Below are 17,119 nucleotides of genomic sequence, written 5' to 3'. Positions count from 1 at the left end.
GACTTGTCTTTCTCCCTCTCACCTTCCAGGCTGAAATTGCTGGAGGATTCTAACATGGATACAACTCTGGAGGCAGACACAGGTAAGGGCTCCTGTACCACAGAAGGTAAAGGCTGGGTGCAGTGGCTCACACCTGTAATCCCAGCACTTTGGGAGGCCGAGGTGGGTGGGTCACTTGAGGTCAGGAGTTCGAGATCAGCTTGGCCAACATGATGAAACCCTGTCTCTACTAAAAATTTAAAAATTAGCCGGGCGTGGTGGTGCACACCTGTGATCCCAGCTACTGGGGAGGCTGAAGCATGAGAATTGCTTGAGCCCAGGAGGTGGAGGTTGCAATGAGCTGAGATCATGCTACTGCACTGCACCCCGGGCAACACAGCAAGACTCTGCCTCCACCCCCAAAAAAAGAAGCTAAGGGGTTAAGGAGGTCCCTTTTTCTTCGCAGGCACTTCCCCACTGTCTCCTGTGTCCTCCTGTTTCCAGTCCATTATCAGGCCACAGGGCTGTGTGTGGGGATTCTCAAGGATTTTAGGGTTCTCAGGGCACAAGGCACATCTTCAGCGTGAGAAACCATTGGGTCCGGGTTACAGCAGCCTGCCCTGGACTGGCTGAGCCCCTGTGGCCTCTTGTCTCCCTCCTAGGGGCCTGTCCTGAGGTCCTGGCCCGGCAAAGAGCAGCAACTGCCCGCTTGCTGGAGGTGCTCGCAGACCTGGATCGTGCCCACGAGGAGTTCCAGCAGCAAGAGCAAGGGAAGGCGGCCCTGGGCCCCCTTGGCCCCTAAGGAAATGCCAGAGCTAGCCCGGAAGGAGGAGCAAGAGCCAGGGGGCCCTCTTCAGCGCATCCTGCCCCGGGAGTCTCCTGTCTCCTTGGACCTCTTTGATTCTGTGGTTTGGAGGCTCCCAGAGACGTGCCTAGTCCTGTGTGCCTTGAGTCCAGAACTCAGGGCATGGAAGCCCTTTGGCAGGGGCCAGCCTTGCACTGAGTGAAACTTGCCCTCTGGCTTGATTCAGACTGGAGTGGATAGGATAAGGAACCTGACTTATTTGACTGAGAATGGGTTCTCTACTTCACCAAACTGGCCTCTATCCATACCAAGGAGGCCAGCCTGGCCCTGAGCTGCTGGATACAGCTGGACCTGAATTCCTGATGCCCATGTGATGTTATTGCCCCAGATGGGCACTAAATGGCCTCACTCCTTCCTGTTTTCATGTCTGCTAATCCCTATAACCTCACTGATTCTTCTGTACCCTGCCCTTGGCCTAGGACTCCAACCACAAGCTTCCAGAATCAGGTACCCTCAGGAAGAACCAAGGCTGGGTGGGGGTCCAGTGTGCCAAACTCAGACCCTTGGAGCCTGGGAGACCTTGGGCCAGGCTGTTTATCTCTCTTTGGGTCTCAGATTACCCTGTATAAAAAGAGGAGGGAAAGTCTAGATGTGTGGTTTTCAAACTGGATTCCAATGAGGTAGTTCAAGAACAAGGGAGGAGTTTTTCTGACTGTGGGCCAAAGACACCCGCTAGAATGTCTGCTAGAAATGCAGATTTCTGAGGACCAGCCAGCTACTGACTCAGAATCTGAGGGTATATGAGGGCAAGAATCAGGGTTATTTAACAGATTCCGTAGGTCATTTGGATGAGTATCAGCTTTGAGGACCACAGGCCTGGGGAATGGGCAATTTTATTTTATTTTGTTTTTAGAGTTGGGGGTCTCACTCTGTTGCCCAGGCTGCAGTACAGTGGCATGATCATAGGTCAATGCACCCTCAAACTTCTGGACTTCAGTGATCCTCCCATGTTAGCCTCCAGAGCAGCTGCGACTACAGGTGCAAGCCATCACGCCTGGCTAATTTTTAAATTTTTGTAGAGATGGGGGGTCTCACTATGTTGCCCAGGCTGGTCTCAAGCTCCTGGCGTCAAATGAGCCTCCCGCTTCGGCCTCCTTAGTTGCTGGGATTACAGGTGTGAGTCAGTGCCTGGCTTGCAATTTTATATGCCAGAGTTTGGGTTGAGGTTTTGTCTGAGAATGAACCACGGAGTACAAATGTTTGGGAACATGTGACTGGCAGAACTGGAAGGGCCTCCAAGGACTCGTTTCCGGTGTTGTGTCACTAGGGGGTGGGACAGAAACCAAAGCCTACCTGGCAGGGGATCAAGTGGACCAGGAAAGACACGGCGCTATCCCGAGGGTGGCCAGCAGGGGTTGCCCGAAGCCGCAGCATCCACCAGAACTACAGGGGCATCCTGGCATGTTGCAGAGAGGCTGATTTAAGGCTGGGGTCCATCCCTGTTTTTCCCTAGTTAGAACCTGACCCTCCTCCCCAAGGACAGGGTCCTGACAAGCTCTGAGATCCTGATGAGCTGATCACAGTGTCTCCCAGCTCCTCCGTATTTCCCTCGAGGCTCCCAGCTGCTCCGCCCGAGTTCCTTGTTTCTTGTCATTGTGCCAGGTAGCAGATGTGTGCATTGCCTTGTGCTCTTGTGAAAGAGAAGGGCACTTTCACCTCTGCATTCTCGGAGACTAGGACTAGGAGGGTCTGCCACTGCTTCACCGCCCCCACCCCTTCCAGCCCAAGGCAAGGACCCTGAAGTCATTCTCTTGCAAGCCATCACTCCCCAACGGGGCTGACTGCAGCCCCCAGGAACAGAGCCACCCACCCCTCTCTTGGCAGGAAAAGACCAGGCGAGGAGGAGAAAGACCATTTATTTCTCCACCCACAGTGGGACTGGTAGGTTTTGAAAAGAGCAATCGCTGGCATCCCTTTAAATCTTGGCTGACTCCCGCCGTGGCAGCCAATCAGCAGAGGCGGAGCTGGTGAGTTGCCTGGGCAACAGGCCCCTGGTTGGCCGAAGACAATTAGCCACCCCACTGCCCACTCCCAACTAAAGGGAAATTGACTCTCTGCTGTCCACTCTGCTTTAAAATACATGGGCCCAAACTAGGCCTCCTCCTTTCGCTCCTGAAGTCAGAAGCGCCAGCCTTTGGCTCTCAAAATTGGGAGCGATTTGGTGGAGAGGATGGGGTAGGGAGGATGGGAGAACAGCGCCTTTATCTGGGACAGACAGAAGGCCTGGAGATGGGAAGGGAAAAGGAGATCAGAGTCCAGAGAGATGAAGAGGCACAAACACAAAATCAGGACCCTCTAGTCCCCGCTCGTGCTGGCCATTCTTTTGTAGAACTGCTCAGTCACCTGGGGGCTTCCACCCCATGGGCCCACGATTGGCCAATCAGTGGGTGGCAGACATGGGTGATGACATGGAATGGGTGAGGCATCTGGGGTGCACTGAGTTTCCCGAGTCCCTCTTTGCCCCCCGAGCCCTGGCAGGCCCCAAAGGGCTTGCCCTGCATCCTCCAGTTCGCAGACAAGGCTGTACAGATGCAACTGAGACACAGATGGGGATCCACATGGGGGGGTCATGGGGTCTTTCTGTCTCTTCTCTTCCAGCCTGGGGGCAAGTACAGGCACGTACGTGGGTGTGCGTGCATGAGTTCAACAGGACATGTGTGTTTGTGTGTGAGGGGGCAGGTCTCTGTCTTTTTGGTAGGGAGGTTTCCAGTACTCTCTGCTTGGCCCTCTCAGGGAGCTATGATTCGGGGCCAGCCTGACATGCCATCTCTCTTCATCCCAGCTGCCACCAGGCAGGTCCCCTGAATGGCTGCGGCCCCTTCCGCAGGCTCCTCCCCAGCCCTGAACCTGGGCTACCAGGACACACCTGGTGAAGGAGGCATTTGCCGGACCAGGGGCAAAGCAGGAGGGAAGGTGGGCAGCCTTGGGCCTCAAGCCTTGGCTGCAGCCTCGGATACGCCCTGGGCTGTGAGCTCAGCCAGCACGTTGTCTAGGTAGCTAGCGTCCGGGTAGCCGTGGCCTGTGAGGTTGGATCCAAACTCGGTCTTGTGGTGGATCTCGTTCCACACCACGGTGTCCGACTCGCCCGTGGTGTTGGACGTGCCGATAGTGAAGATGAGTCTTCTCTCCCAGGCCGTGATGAGCAGCCGCAGCACCTGGGGGGACAGGGACACAGTGGGGCCGGGAGGAGGTCACAGGCAGCCTCCAGCCCACCAGCCTCAGCCTCCCTCCCTCCCCTGCCACATCATGGCTACCTTATGGCTTCGTCCATTGGCACCAACTACGTACTGCTGGCTTGGCCATTTCCTTTGCATTTGTATTTCCTGAACTTCCAGTAAAAGCTCTTTCCAAGTTACTTATGTTTGTTTCTTCTTTTCTTTTCTTTCCTTTTCTTTTTTTTCTTTTTCTTTTTTTTTTTTTTTTGAGGCAGAGTCTTGCTGTGTTGCCCAGGCTGGAGTGCAGCAGTGCAACCGGAGCTCACTGCAGCCTCGAACTCCTGGGCTCCAACAATCGTCCCACATCAGCCTCCCCAAGTCTCACTATGTTGCCCAGATTGGTCTCAAACTCCTGGCCTCAAGTGATCCTCCCACCTCGGCCTCCCCAAGTGCAGGGATTACAGGTGTGCGCCACTGCGCTTGGCCTGCCTGTTTTTTTTTTTTGTGATGGAGTCTTGCTCTGTCACCCAGGCTGGAGTGCAGTGGGGTGATCTCGACTCAGTGCAACCTCTGCTTCCTGAGTTCAAGCAATTCTCCTGCCTCAGCCTCCCAGGTAGCTGGGACTACAGGCGCACTCCACCACTCCGGATAATTTTTGTATTTTTAGTAGAGACGGGGTTTCACCATGTTGTCCAGGCTGGTCTCAAACTCCTGATCTCGTGATCTGCCCGCCTTAGCCTCCCAAAGTGCTGGGATTAGAGGCATGAGCCACCACACCCGGCCCTGCCTGTTTTTCTCTGGGGTGAAGAAAGCATCTGGCAGCTCTGCTCTATTTAGTTTGGACTCCACACTATATTAAAGAGCCACTTGTAAATTAGTTACTAACATTCAAAAGCCTAGAGATTTCCCATGAAAATCTGGATTTCTTGGTGCTCTTGAAAAGCAGAAAGTCAAATCAGACAACCTGTAGGGTGGTGGTGACAGCTTGGACTGCCTGGGCTCAAATCCCCGCTCCGCCACTTAGTTTCTCTGTGACCACAGTCAAGTGACTTGCCCTTTCTGAAGCCTTGCATCTTTGTCTATAAAATGGGGTCAGGATCTTGACCTCAGTGGCTCAGGAAACGAGATAAGATGTGTGAAGGAGGTGGCTGTGGTCGTTACTGTTCGGGTGCTGCTTTTGGGAGGAATGTGAAAGCAGGGATTGGGAATGATGGGGACCACAGGCCCAGGCCAGTGGTTGCTGGAGCCCCTGCCTGTGCCTATCTCCCATGCCCTCACGGCTGGGCACCCACCTTCCGGCCTTTCTCGTTGTTGGGTAGATAGCAGTGGCGAGGGAATCCTCTTGCGGTGAACTTCTTCCCGGGGTTGGGGTGCTCAGGGCCCTGCAGAGAGGGACAGTACAGGGATTTAGACCATGAACAGGTGGTGGCAGGGTGGAGAAGCATCTGGAGGAGTTGGAGGGGTGTGGGGGCTGGGGGCCAGAGAGGCGGAAGGGGAGCCCACCTGGATGCCTGTGGGGATGTCATAGACGATGCGGATGGTCTGGGTATCAGGGAAGCCGGGCAGCGAGTGGGGGATGAGGTGGAACTCCATCTTCCCAGGCGGCTGCGTACCCGTCTTCTCCCCGTAGATGGCCTTGCAGGTGGGGCACTGCAGGCTGCCATCCTGGGCAGGGGAGGCTGGCAGTGAGTTCCCAGCACCCCCCCAAACCCCACTCCGTTCCCTGCCCACTCCTCAGCCATTGTCCCGCCCAACCCACCTTGTTGCCATTGGAGTACATGGCCACGAGGCACAGCAGGTGGTACATGTGGCCACAGCGGCCCAGGCGGCCCACGAGCTCAGGCCGCACGCCCTTGTGCCGAAGCACGCCCTCGTAGCCTGACGCTGTGACCAGCCGCTCCATGCAGATGGTGCAGTCCTGCAGGTGGCAGCAGGGGAGACTGAGGACTGGGGAGGGCAGGGCACCTGCTGGGTCAGCACTGCCCCTTGGTGGGTCACCATAGGCAGCAGACCACACTCTCTCTGGTACCCATTTGGCAAAGGGAGACAGGACACACCCTCTGCCCCATACATTGTTTTATTTTCTTTTCTTCTTCTTCGTTATTTAATTTAATTAATTTATTTATTTTTATTAAGAGACAGGCTCTGTTGCCCAGGCTGAAGTGCAGCAGTGCAATCATAGCTCACTGCAGAGTCAAACTCCTGGGCTCAAGAGATCCTCCTGCCTCAGCCTCCTACGTAGCTGGAACTACAGGCATGAGCCACTGCACCCAGCCCCTTCCCATATATTGAATTCTGATATATCACAGAGGAAGATGGCTCCCTCACCACCCCCCAGGTGAATTAAGGGCTTAACTATCAAAAGCAAAACTTAAAAACATTTAGTGGAAAATATGGGTGAAAATGACACAAAAACTCAATCATCAAAAGATGGATAAATGTGAGTCTATTAAACGTAAGTATTTCTATTCATCAAAAAACCTCATAAAGTGAAGAAAGGAACAAACTAGAAGAGCTCTGTGTCACCCAGAACCCAGGAGGAGGGGTGAGGGTTCCTGCCCCCTCCATGCCAGGGCCCTCCCCCAGCCCCCCCATCCCCTCCTCACCTCATCAGGTGGGTTTTTCACCTTCTGCATGTATCTTCGAACCACATCCTCGGGATTCTTACCTGCAGGGACACAGCGGGGTGGGTTTCAGGGTACCCAGAGTCTGTCCCCGAAGGCTTGGCTCAGAACTGGGTCAGGGGTCAGAGGGCAGGGGTCAGGCTGGCAAGGGTTGGCCAGGGTCAGAGGTCAGGGGTTGCTGGAGGTTAGCTGTAACAGGAGCTGGTGAAAGATGGGGCCAGGGCAAGGGGAGCTGAGATCAGGCAATGGAGGTGAGGTAGTAAATGCTAAGAATAAGTTGGAGACCAGGGGTCACAGAGTTGTGGTCAAGGCTTAGTGGGGTTCATCTCGTGTGAGGCAGGGCGCGGAGGGCGTACTCTTTTTAAGGTGCTTCTTCTTGGTCTTGCGGCACACCCCGGGCACGCCAGGCACGGGCTTCACGTCGCTCTTGCTCACGGGCGGCGGGTGCAGGATGGGCTTGGGGGCCCGCGTCAGGCACACGGGCAGCCCGGCCGCACACAGCAGTATCCCGGTCATCCCTGGGGGTTAGGGGGCGCAGTCACAGGGCGGGGCGCCATCCCCGCCCAGACCCCCGACCACTGGCCCTGGGAATCCCGGGGCCCTCGGGTGGGTGGGAGGGTTGCGCTCTTGGGCCCCACCCACTCAGCCCCTTGAAGGCCCCTGAAGGGCCTTCTGCAGGCCACGCCCACCCCGTGTCCTGGGCCCAGTGGAAGGGGGCGTTTCCTCCGGGCCACGCTCACCAGCCCATCTCGGCGGCGGGGTCACCGGGTGACAGGCGGAGCTGCCTCCTAGTGGGCCCCGCCCTTCTTTCCCGCCCTGGGCCAGACCTCACCTGCCAGGGCCGGATGGACCGGCCCAGTACCATTCAAGTTCTTCACCGGGAGTGCGGGGACCCTGCGGGGAGAAGAGAAGAGGCCGCAGCTGGACTCCAGCCCCCGACGCGACGTCAGGGGACCTGGCTTGCCTTCTGTCTCTGGCTCCCGGGCCACACACCCTGGCCTCTTTGTACCTCTCTCTGCCAACTGCAGTTACCTCCAGGAAACTTTCTACTCTGACATCCTATTATGGGGCGGGGGTGGCCAGAACCTCGGCCCAGGTTCCAATGGGATGCACCCTTAGACTTTAGTGCAGACCCCTCCTTACCCTACAGCCGGCTCCTCCCTCGAGAGGGCGCTTTGGCTCTGAGGGCTCCTTTCGTTGGCCGCTGTGCCTGAAACCCAACTACTAGTGGTGTAGCTATTTTAGCATCTCTCAACGCTTGTTAGATGTAGCATTATTAATTTCCATAAAACGTTCCAGGAAAGAAGGATTCAGGAATCAAGTAAGTTAGGAACACGTCACTGTCTCCCTCTCTGAAATTCACAACATATCTGAGCATATTAAAGGCTCTGACAAGCCCTGCATAAGAACATATCATTAACAATGATAAGTCCAGGTTTTCAAAAGCATTTGCTGATGAATTTTTTTTCTCTTCTGGAATATTTACTGATGTCAGTTTCTGTGACAAGGTACTATCCTCTCTTCAAATGAAGAGCCCCTAGGAAAAGGTATCCTGACTCTCCTCTTCCTCTGGCCCTCAAAAGAGCTTTGGCTTTTGGAGTCAGCCAGAGCTGCTTTCATATCTCCGTTCAACCACTAATGAGCTGGGCGACACACAGCACATCATCTCATCTCTTGTAAGGGGTGGTCTGTAAAATGGGGACAATATGGTACCTTTTTTTTTTTTTTAATCTGCTGTGAGGATTCCGTGAAATTATATGTGTCAAGGGCCAAGCACAGTTCCTGGTACCTAACAGCTACTAAAAGCACAGCCATCGGTATCATCACTGTCAGCTGTGCAATCCTGGCCGAGTAATTTCACCTCTTTGCTTCCCAGGCACTAAGTCCTGGTGTAACTTCTCTCCATCTTAGAGAGGAAACCACAAAACTGCTGCAGTGACAACCTTGAACAAGTCACTTAACTTCTTGATCCTCAGTTACCTTATCTGTAAAACAGGCATATTAACACCTCACTTATAGTCGTTGGGAGGACTGAAGGAGAGCTTGCGGTGATGTGTACAGTGTGTCTGCCTGAGTCCTCCTGACTTCAGCACCTGTTTATGCAGGGGAACTGGTGTCTTGCTGTTGATGGGCATGGAACCCAGGCTGGATACGTTCTGATGAAGAGGGGTGTTCTGAAATCCAGGGGTCAGCCTGAAGGCCTTGGGGGATGTGCCAGGAGAGGAGGCAGGAAGGGCTGGGAGCAGTGACAGCTGGAGAAGGAGCTGCAGCAGCCCCCTTGGCTCTGGCCGTGCCCGTTCAGGTCACAGCCTGTCTAATGCTGTCTGGTCACCTGTCCTTGGCAGGCACAGTTGGCACCAGAAAGCATCTTCAAGCAAATGGTGCCCTTGGCAGGCTTGGGTACTGCTGCAGTGGGTGCAGACACACAGACATACACACCCAGGGCACACACCATCCACACAGATCCACAGATCCAAATATACACACATGCATGGAGAAGACCACACAGACTTATCATACTCCCCGGGACACATTACACACACATGTTTAATTTAAGTACACAGACACACAAACACACACAACCCAGGGAGTACATCACAGATACATGCACACACAGACACACACATACCAGGGAGCCTCCCTCCCCATCCGTCTACTTGGGGAACACACCGCACACACTAGGGAATGCACACCCTGCACATATACATGGATACACACAGGCACACTTCAGGGCACACCCCCCACAAACATACATGGATTAAGATACACACACACTCACATATTCCAGGGAATGCCTCCCCACACCTACATACAGAGACTTGTGCACACACGGGGACACACACATACACACAGAAGCACACACAGCTCTCCCCTGGGAGGATACTCCATTGGACAAGAGTCGGTGGCTCATGTAGACCAGCACTGCACCTGCCACTGCCGCCCCTCTCCCCAGCTGCACAGAGCTGGGTAAAGTGGGCAGCAAACCCAGAGGAGCATGCGCTCAGCCCTACAAGCACCCGGCGCATTGCAGCCTGCAGAACGGCCTGCCATCCACACGCGGACACACGATTCCGCACCGCCTGTGGGGAAGTACTCGTGCGTACTGATTCACATCATGCATGGGGGCGCAGGAGGACACGCTGACTCACTGCACACGAGGACACATGCGCACATGCTCTGACCCACACCTCCTGACACTGACACACACTCAGCCTGGGAGGCCCACACCTGCGCACACGCAGAGGCACAATCACACATGCACACAGGTGCAGCGCACACACACCCACTTGGTGGCTGCTCGGCTATACAGGATAGTATCACATGGCCGGGACTCCCATCCCAGACCCCTCTGAGGGCTGTGGAGAGGTCTGGAGCAGACATCTGGATTGAGCCCCTTGAGGAGGCGCCGGTGTGACGGAAGTCAATGAACACCGCTCCCGAGGGAGGCAGGATGGGATGGCGGGTACCCTGGGTCCCCCAGGACCTGGTCAGTGGAGGTGGGAAGAAAGCACTGTGCCTCAGTTTCCCCATCTGTAATGGGGATAGAGTCCTGTGAAAGTTAAATGTGCTAAAACATGTAAAGCTCATCATTTGGCGCAGGGATGAGAGTGGAGGTGTCTTGATTTTCTTGTCGGGCACCCTGCGGGGGGCCCCAGGAAGAGGGGCACTGAGTATTCATTTGACCCTTCTCAGGGTCTGTCATAATCCTCCAGGGCCTTCCTCAGGGGGGCAGCTGTCACCACTCTAACTTCCTCCCTCTCTATACTTTTATAGGAATGCATAGAGGCATTTCCCTCAAGCTTTTCCTCTTTCCTGCCCATTCTTCAAGCACCTCTAGTGCAGACAACCTGGTTAAGTCTAGGTCTGCCTCACCCTTCTTTCTTCCTTTCTGCCTCACAAGAAGAAAGTATCTCTTTTTTTCTCCAGGACTACCTATAAATTGGGTGGAAAGAAAAATATTGAGCATGCATACCACCACTGGTTGGTCTCCTACCTGTGGCAGACATCACTAATCCATCACAGCACTCTCTCAAGCTTAGCAGAGTCCTCAGTACAGCTCTCCAAGCAGCCTCTATCAATCAGTATAGCCAGTTTGCTACCCCAGGTCTATATAATGCCCAAAGTCTGGCCCAGTGGGTAACCCTGCTCTTGCTGAGTGTTTGGTCTAGGAGTTAGACAGAGGGTACTCCAGGAAAGGAAGGATTTAGATCTCAGCTGCCCTAAAATTTCTGGAGCCCCTTAAATGCCACATAGCCCTAGATTACAAAAGTCAGTCTTGCTCCTGGGAAGAGCACTGTGAGTGGGGTGTCACTGTGGGACTGTTATTTATTTACCCATCAGTGAGCCTGGGGGACAGTCCCGAGGTAGTCTCCAGCTTCTCTCTATCTGCAGGCCTCCTGCGAGAACCCAGGGTAGCAGAGTTCCCACGAACCCTGAGCGTGGGAGCCACCCGGCCCCCTTTTGATGTGGGACACGCTATTTCCTCCGAGTCAGTGAGAACATCCTCCTGCCTGGACAAGCGACCGCTGCCTGCGGGCCTCCCGGAAGGGAGCCAGCCTTCACCCCTAGCTCTGCCTTCTTGGGGGCCCAGGCTGGCACAGGACCTGAGGAGTCCCTCAGGCCCTCCCCGAAATCTACTCTGACCAGAAGGCAGGCATGGGCCCCACTGCCATGCAAGCCTCTCTGCCTTTCCCAGTCCCAAATCAGATCCCATCTGTCCTCTGCTCTCACTCCTCCTGCAGCTCCCACTTTGCTCACAGTTAACACCTGGCCTCCTGATCTGGCCCCCATCTACCCTCTGAACCTCATTTCCTATGTGTTCACCCCTCTCCCACTCCACTCCAGCCACCCTGGTCTCTCTGCTCTTTCTCAAGCATGCCAGGCACACTCCCACCCCAGGGCCTTTGCACTTGCTGACCCTTTCCCAAGGTGCTCTTCCCAGATATCCTCATGGCACACTCCCTCACTTAGCACAGGTCTCTGCTCAAATGTCAGCTTATCTGAGACACCTTCCCGACCACTTTATTTAGTTATTTATTTATAGACAAGATCTTGCTCTGTTGTCCTGGCTAGAGTGCAGTGGCTTAACCATTGCTTACTGCAGTCTTGAACTCCTGGGCTCAAGCGATCTTCCCACCTCAGCCTCTTGAGTAGCTGGGACTACTGGCACACACCACCACACCCAGCTTAAACAACAACAACAACAACAACAACAAAACTTTTGAGGAGACAGGGCCTCGCTGTGTTGCCCAGGCTGGTCTGGACTTGACCTCCTGGGCTCAAGTAGTCCTCCCTCCTCGACCTCCCAAAGTGCTGGGTTTACAGGCATAAGCCACTGTGCCTGGCCCCAACCACTTTATTTTTAAAAAGCCCATCTTTGTCCTTACCTTACTGAACTTTTTTTTCATAGCACTAATCACGACCTGACATTATAGTCTTTTTTTAAAATTATACTTTAAGTTCTAGGGTACATGTGCACAACGTGCAGGTTTGTTAAATATGTATACATGTGCCATGCTGGTGTGCTGCACTCATTAACTCATCATTTACATTAGATATATCTCCTAATGCTATCCCTCTTTAAGCATGACCAGGCCCTGTGTGATCTGGTCCACCCCTGCCTCTTCTGTCAGACAAAGTTAGAGCAGGAATGTCAAATATATGAGTGCATACCACTACTGTCCTCCTAGCACCCACAGCAGGCATTACTAATCAATTTCGGCATGCCTTACCGCTAAGCCAAGATGCAACTTCAGAATTCTCCTCAACATAGTGCTCCAGGAAGTCACTGCCCTGGAGCAGAGATGGCACATGAGATGAACTCTATTTGTCATTTATTTTGCAGATGATGGGACTGAAGCCCAGAGAAGGGAAATGACTTCACTAAGGTCACCCAGCTGGTTGGTGGTGCAGCTGGCACTGGGTCCTGGAGTTTCCGAGTCAGGGGCCAGGGATGACCCTGCCGGGTTGGTCTGTGGAGCCATCTGGAGTTGAGCCAGCCTTGAGAGCCCTCTGTGCTCTACAGGTGGGCTGAAGTCTTTGACCTGGATCCTGGAGCTGGCTCAGGCCTGGGCAGGGTAGATCAGGGCTGTCTAACTGGATCCATTGGCCTGCTTTGGCCACCTCTCTCTGTCCCCTAGAGGGGTCCAGGATCCCGAAACACTGACAACTGACCCTCCCTTTAGGGCAGCCAAGTCCCTTCCCTCCTCCAAAGTCTGGTCTCCTTATCTCTCCCCTCCCACCCCCAGCAGGCCTAGACTTGTTACTTTCTCTGATGCTAGTTTCCAGGTCCCCCATTGGCCTTGGCCCCCTTCAGGATACCTCACACTTACCCAGCAGCCCCCAAAGAGCCCCAGGAGCCTCAGGACTCAGTCATTTGGGGCCAAGTGGGTGAGGAGGGGGCAGAAGTGAGGATGTCACTTTATGGGGAGAAGGAAGTTGAACAGTGCTTTAGGGACCCCCCACACTCTCCCTTTCTCCTTTCTAGGGGTGTGAGCCTGTCACCTTTCCCCACTTTCAGGGCTGTCTCTGCCTCGTAGCTGCCTTCTCCCCCTCCTCCCCCCACAGTCCTGGGGAACACAGCCTGGGGCCAAGTCCCCGCCGCCACCCCCACTGCAGAGACTTGAAGGACATCACTGCAAGCCCGGGGGACCAGGTGCCCATGGACTCCTCCTCAGCTGCTGTCTGGGGTCCTCACTTCCCCTTTCCTTACCCCAGCACCTCCGTCTGCCTAGACAAACCTCTGAGCTTCTCTGGGCTTCAGTGTCCCCTCTGTGAAATGGGACCCCTTACTTCTGTCTTCTAGACCCCTTACTTCCATGTTCTAGAGATTAAAGGATGTAAAAGTCCCCTCGGGAGACATTTTGAGGGGTGAGTGGTATTGGAGGCTCAGATTTATCTAGAGGTATGGGGGCTGCGGGGGTCACTCTTTTCAACCCTCCTGGTCCTCCAGCCTGCCCAGCTGTCTGCGGGGGAAGGAACGGGAGGAGATGGTTGGGGGCAGGGAGGACCGGTCAGGTAGGGGAGGGGAGGGCAGGACCGGCTGTTCCCACGGCCCGGGGCAGCCACGTGCAGACAGGAGTGTGTGTGGTTTGGTCTCCCAGGGAGCAGGGCAGGAAGTGCTTCAGGTGGGGGGCAGGGTGGGGGGAGTGTTTGGTTTGACCTTGCAGCAGCGGTGAGGCGGGGTGACAGTCACTGCACACCAGTGGCTAGCGGGGCAGGAAAGTGGGGGAGGGTGGGCAGCCAGGGGCCTGGTGGGGTCCTTGACTTCACAGTGTACCTGTCAGTACTTTAACATTTTCAAACCCCTGAAATGTAATACTTATGGAAGATCTGGAGAAAGAAAATGTGGATTTTTAAAAATAAAAGCATAAAATCACTGCAAGAAATTTAAAGAAAAAAGGAAAAAAAAAGGAAGGAAAACCCTAAAACACACCCACCACAACAAAGTCCCTTTGCCCTTGGCCTCCTGCTTCAGCCCCACTGCGGTCTATGCTCAACATTCAGAGTGAACCTGTTAAAACAGTCACACCCATCTCTCCCAACACACAGCCCTGCTGGTTCCCTTCTCATGCAGAGCAAAAGCCAAAGTCCTAACCGCAACCTTCCAGGCCCTGTGTGACCTGGCACCTTTTCCTCTCTTACTTCTTTCCCACCAATTGCCCTGAGCCTCTCCAACCACACTGGCCTTCTCAGGCACCCCAGACCCACTCTGCCTCAGGGCCTTTGCACATGCTGTTCTGCTGTCTGGAATGTTGGAATGTTCTTCCCCCAGTTCTTTTGCTTTTTTTTTTTTTTTTTTTCTTGATACAGGGTTTTGCTCTGCCACCCAGGCTGTAGTGCAGTGGCTCGATCTTGGCTCACTGCAACCTGGGCTCAAGGGATCCTCCCACCTCAGCCTCCTGTGTAGCTGGGACTACAGGCACGCACCACCGCACCCAGCTAATTTAAAAAATTTTTGTAAAGGTGGAGTCTCACTATGTTGTCCAGGCTGGTCTCAAATTCCTGGGCTCAAGTGATCCTCCCACCTTAGCCTCCCAAAGTGCTGGGATTACAGGTGTGAGCCACAGTGCCTGGACCATACCTTGCTTTTTAACCTCCTTCCACCTTTGCTCAAGCAGGTATTACCTTCTCCATGAGGCCTTTCCTTCTCATCACTCCCTACATCCTTTCTCTCCTATATTTTTCCTCTGTAGCAGTTACTACTTTCTACCATATTCTACAATTAATTTATTCTGTTTCGTGTTTGTCGCCCACTAGAATGTGAGCTCCAAGAGAGCAAGGACTGTCTGTTTAGTTCACTGCTGTGTCCCCAGGGCCCCAAACAGTGCCTGCCACACAGAAGTTATTCAATAAATATGAATTAATTAAAAAACAGATGAACATATGCTATAAAGGAAAAAGAAACAGCAAACTACAGAAAAGATGGGAGACAAAGGGTTAATGCCCTTAATGCAGGAAGAACACTTGCAAATTAATAAGGAAGCAATAAACAGCTCCAGAGAAGGATAAGCCAAAGAAATACACAAGTAATTGGCAAAAGAAGGAACCACTCATGGCCAGTAAACAGGAAAAAGTTCTCAGGTTCAACTAAGAACCAAGGGTACGGAAACTTAAATGACGTCTCTTTAGGAATTATCAGCTTGGCAATGTTGTACAAATCTGATAGAGATGGGAGGGACAAGGGTGGATTTAAAATGGGTGCAGGCCTGGCTGGGCACTGTGGCTCACGCCTGTAATCCCAGCACTTTGGGAGGCTAAGGTGGGTGGATTGCTTGAGGTCAGGAGTTGGAGACCAACCTGGCAAACATGGTGAAACCCCACCTCTACAAAAAATATAAAAAATTAGCCGGGTTGGTGGCGTGCGCCTGTAGTCCCAGATACTCAGGAGGCTGAGGTACAAGTATTGCTTGAGCCTGGGAGGCGGAGGTTGCAGTGAGTGGAGATCTCGCCACTGCACTCCAGCCTGGACAACAGAGTGAGACTCCATCTAAAAAAAAAAAGGGTACGGGCCTGAGAAATCCAAGTGCTTTGACATCTGGCTTCATGATGGACTATGTGGGCCTGTGTTGCCAGTCCCATTTCACAGATGCAAAAACTGAAGACCAGAGAGGAAGATGAGCTCAGGCAGGGTCACACAGGAATCAGGGTGGGGCTTCTGGGACCATGATCCAAAACAGTAGAGGCTGGCTGGAGATGGGGCATCCCCAATATGCTGGTCAACTTGGGTTTTTGAATCTGAGTCCTAATTGTGTTACCTTGTGCAAATGTCTTAGTCTTCTGGAGCCTCAGTTTCCTCATTTGAAAAATGGGGATTATAGAACCTGCCACATTGAGTATCTGTGAGAATTAAGAGAGACATGCCTGTAAATGGCCAGACACAGTGGTTCATGCCAGTAATCCCAGCGCTTTGGGAGGCCAAGGCGAGAGGATCACTTGAGCCCAGGAATTTGAGACTAGCCTGGGCAACATAGTGAGACGCCCATCTCTACAAAAATAAAAAATTGGCCGGGCATGGTGGTGCATACCTTTAGTCTCAGCTACTTAGGAGGCTGAGGCAGGAGGATTGCTTGAGCCCAGGAGGTCGAGGTTGCAGTGAGCTATAATTGTGCCACTGCACTCCAGCCTGGGTGATGGAGTGAGACCCTGTCTCACACACACAAAAAAGCCATGAAATTGAGAGCCTGGGACATAGGGAGCGCTCGATAAATGGAAACAGGCCCGCAGCTATCACTGTCCTCCCACCCACCACGTGGGGTGGAAACTCTGAGTGTGGTTCCTCTGCTCCACAGCTGTGTTCCAACACACTGGACACTGACCCCTCAGGGGACAGGGCAGATCTTCCCCACCCCCGCAGGTCCCCCAGGCCCAGGCTGCCAGCTGGCTCTCCGCCCTGTCTGTTACAGGGGCAAGTGGAAAAAACCCTGGCCAGGTGGATACTCTGCCCCCACTGGCTGGGTGACCCTAGATGAGCCAATCCCCCTCTCTGGGCCTCCTTCGCTGTTACCCATCCAGGGCTGAGATGAGGTTGGAGGTGAGAATGACATTGAAGATCTCTGCAGAGTTCACACCTCCCTTGCAAGCTGATCCTTGCTGAGTCTGCCCATGTGAGAGGTGGTGGTTTTAGCTCTGTCTGACAGATGGGGAGACTGAGGCTAGAGAGGGCAAGCCTCAAGTGGGTCCAAGGTCACCCAACCTGTAAAGGGCTCTGGATCTGTTTGGGTCCAGGAGGGGAGAGAAGGAGGGTGGACAGAAGGAAGCCAGGGAAGGAAAGAGAGTGACTAAGAGGAAAAGGCAGAAGACAGAGAAAGAGAGAGAGAGACACAGAGCTACAAAGAGATATGGAAAGACTGAAAAAGACCAAGACACACAGAGATATTGTTTGGTGCAAAAGAAATGGTGGTTTTTGCCATTAAAATTATTGGCAAATTGGCCGGGCGCAGTGGCTCATGCCTGTAATCCCAGAATTTCGGGAGGCCGAGGTGGGTGGATCACTT

The 17,119-nt window shown here is 53.7% G+C and overlaps 2 protein-coding genes across 11 annotated transcripts in view; one reads left to right on the top strand and one right to left on the bottom strand.

Moving 5' to 3' along the window:
• Positions 1–1,204, top strand: part of RASAL1 (RAS protein activator like 1) — a 36,739-nt gene extending 35,535 nt beyond the window's left edge. For 9 of the 10 annotated variants that reach the window (XR_010148154.1, XM_016924298.4, XM_054663627.2 and 6 more), the window contains 2 exons: positions 30–82; positions 642–1,204. Coding sequence is in view for 9 of the 10 variants with exons in the window: in XM_016924298.4 (XP_016779787.2) it covers positions 30–82; positions 642–781 (193 nt within the window). In the remaining variant the exon portion in view is untranslated. The remainder of the gene's footprint in view (positions 1–29; positions 83–641) is intronic. The other variant, XM_063786066.1, reaches the window with a different exon arrangement.
• Positions 1,205–2,684: 1,480 nt separating this feature from the next.
• The window catches only part of DTX1 (deltex E3 ubiquitin ligase 1), a 41,268-nt gene continuing 26,833 nt past the window's right edge, over positions 2,685–17,119 (bottom strand). The window contains exons 4-10 of the mRNA XM_016924300.3: positions 7,456–7,517; positions 6,980–7,141; positions 6,606–6,667; positions 5,759–5,917; positions 5,503–5,664; positions 5,292–5,381; positions 2,685–3,999 (exon numbers count right to left, since the gene is read on the bottom strand). Of these exons, the coding sequence (XP_016779789.1) occupies positions 3,775–3,999; positions 5,292–5,381; positions 5,503–5,664; positions 5,759–5,917; positions 6,606–6,667; positions 6,980–7,141; positions 7,456–7,517 (922 nt within the window). The 3' untranslated portion in view covers positions 2,685–3,774. The remainder of the gene's footprint in view (positions 4,000–5,291; positions 5,382–5,502; positions 5,665–5,758; positions 5,918–6,605; positions 6,668–6,979; positions 7,142–7,455; positions 7,518–17,119) is intronic.

The sequence above is a fragment of the Pan troglodytes genome, chromosome 10 (assembly GCF_028858775.2).
Source record: "Pan troglodytes isolate AG18354 chromosome 10, NHGRI_mPanTro3-v2.0_pri, whole genome shotgun sequence".
Lineage (NCBI taxonomy): Eukaryota > Metazoa > Chordata > Mammalia > Primates > Hominidae > Pan > Pan troglodytes.
The sequence above is the reverse complement of the archived record's forward strand: the minus strand, read 5'-3'. Positions and strand labels throughout refer to the sequence as shown.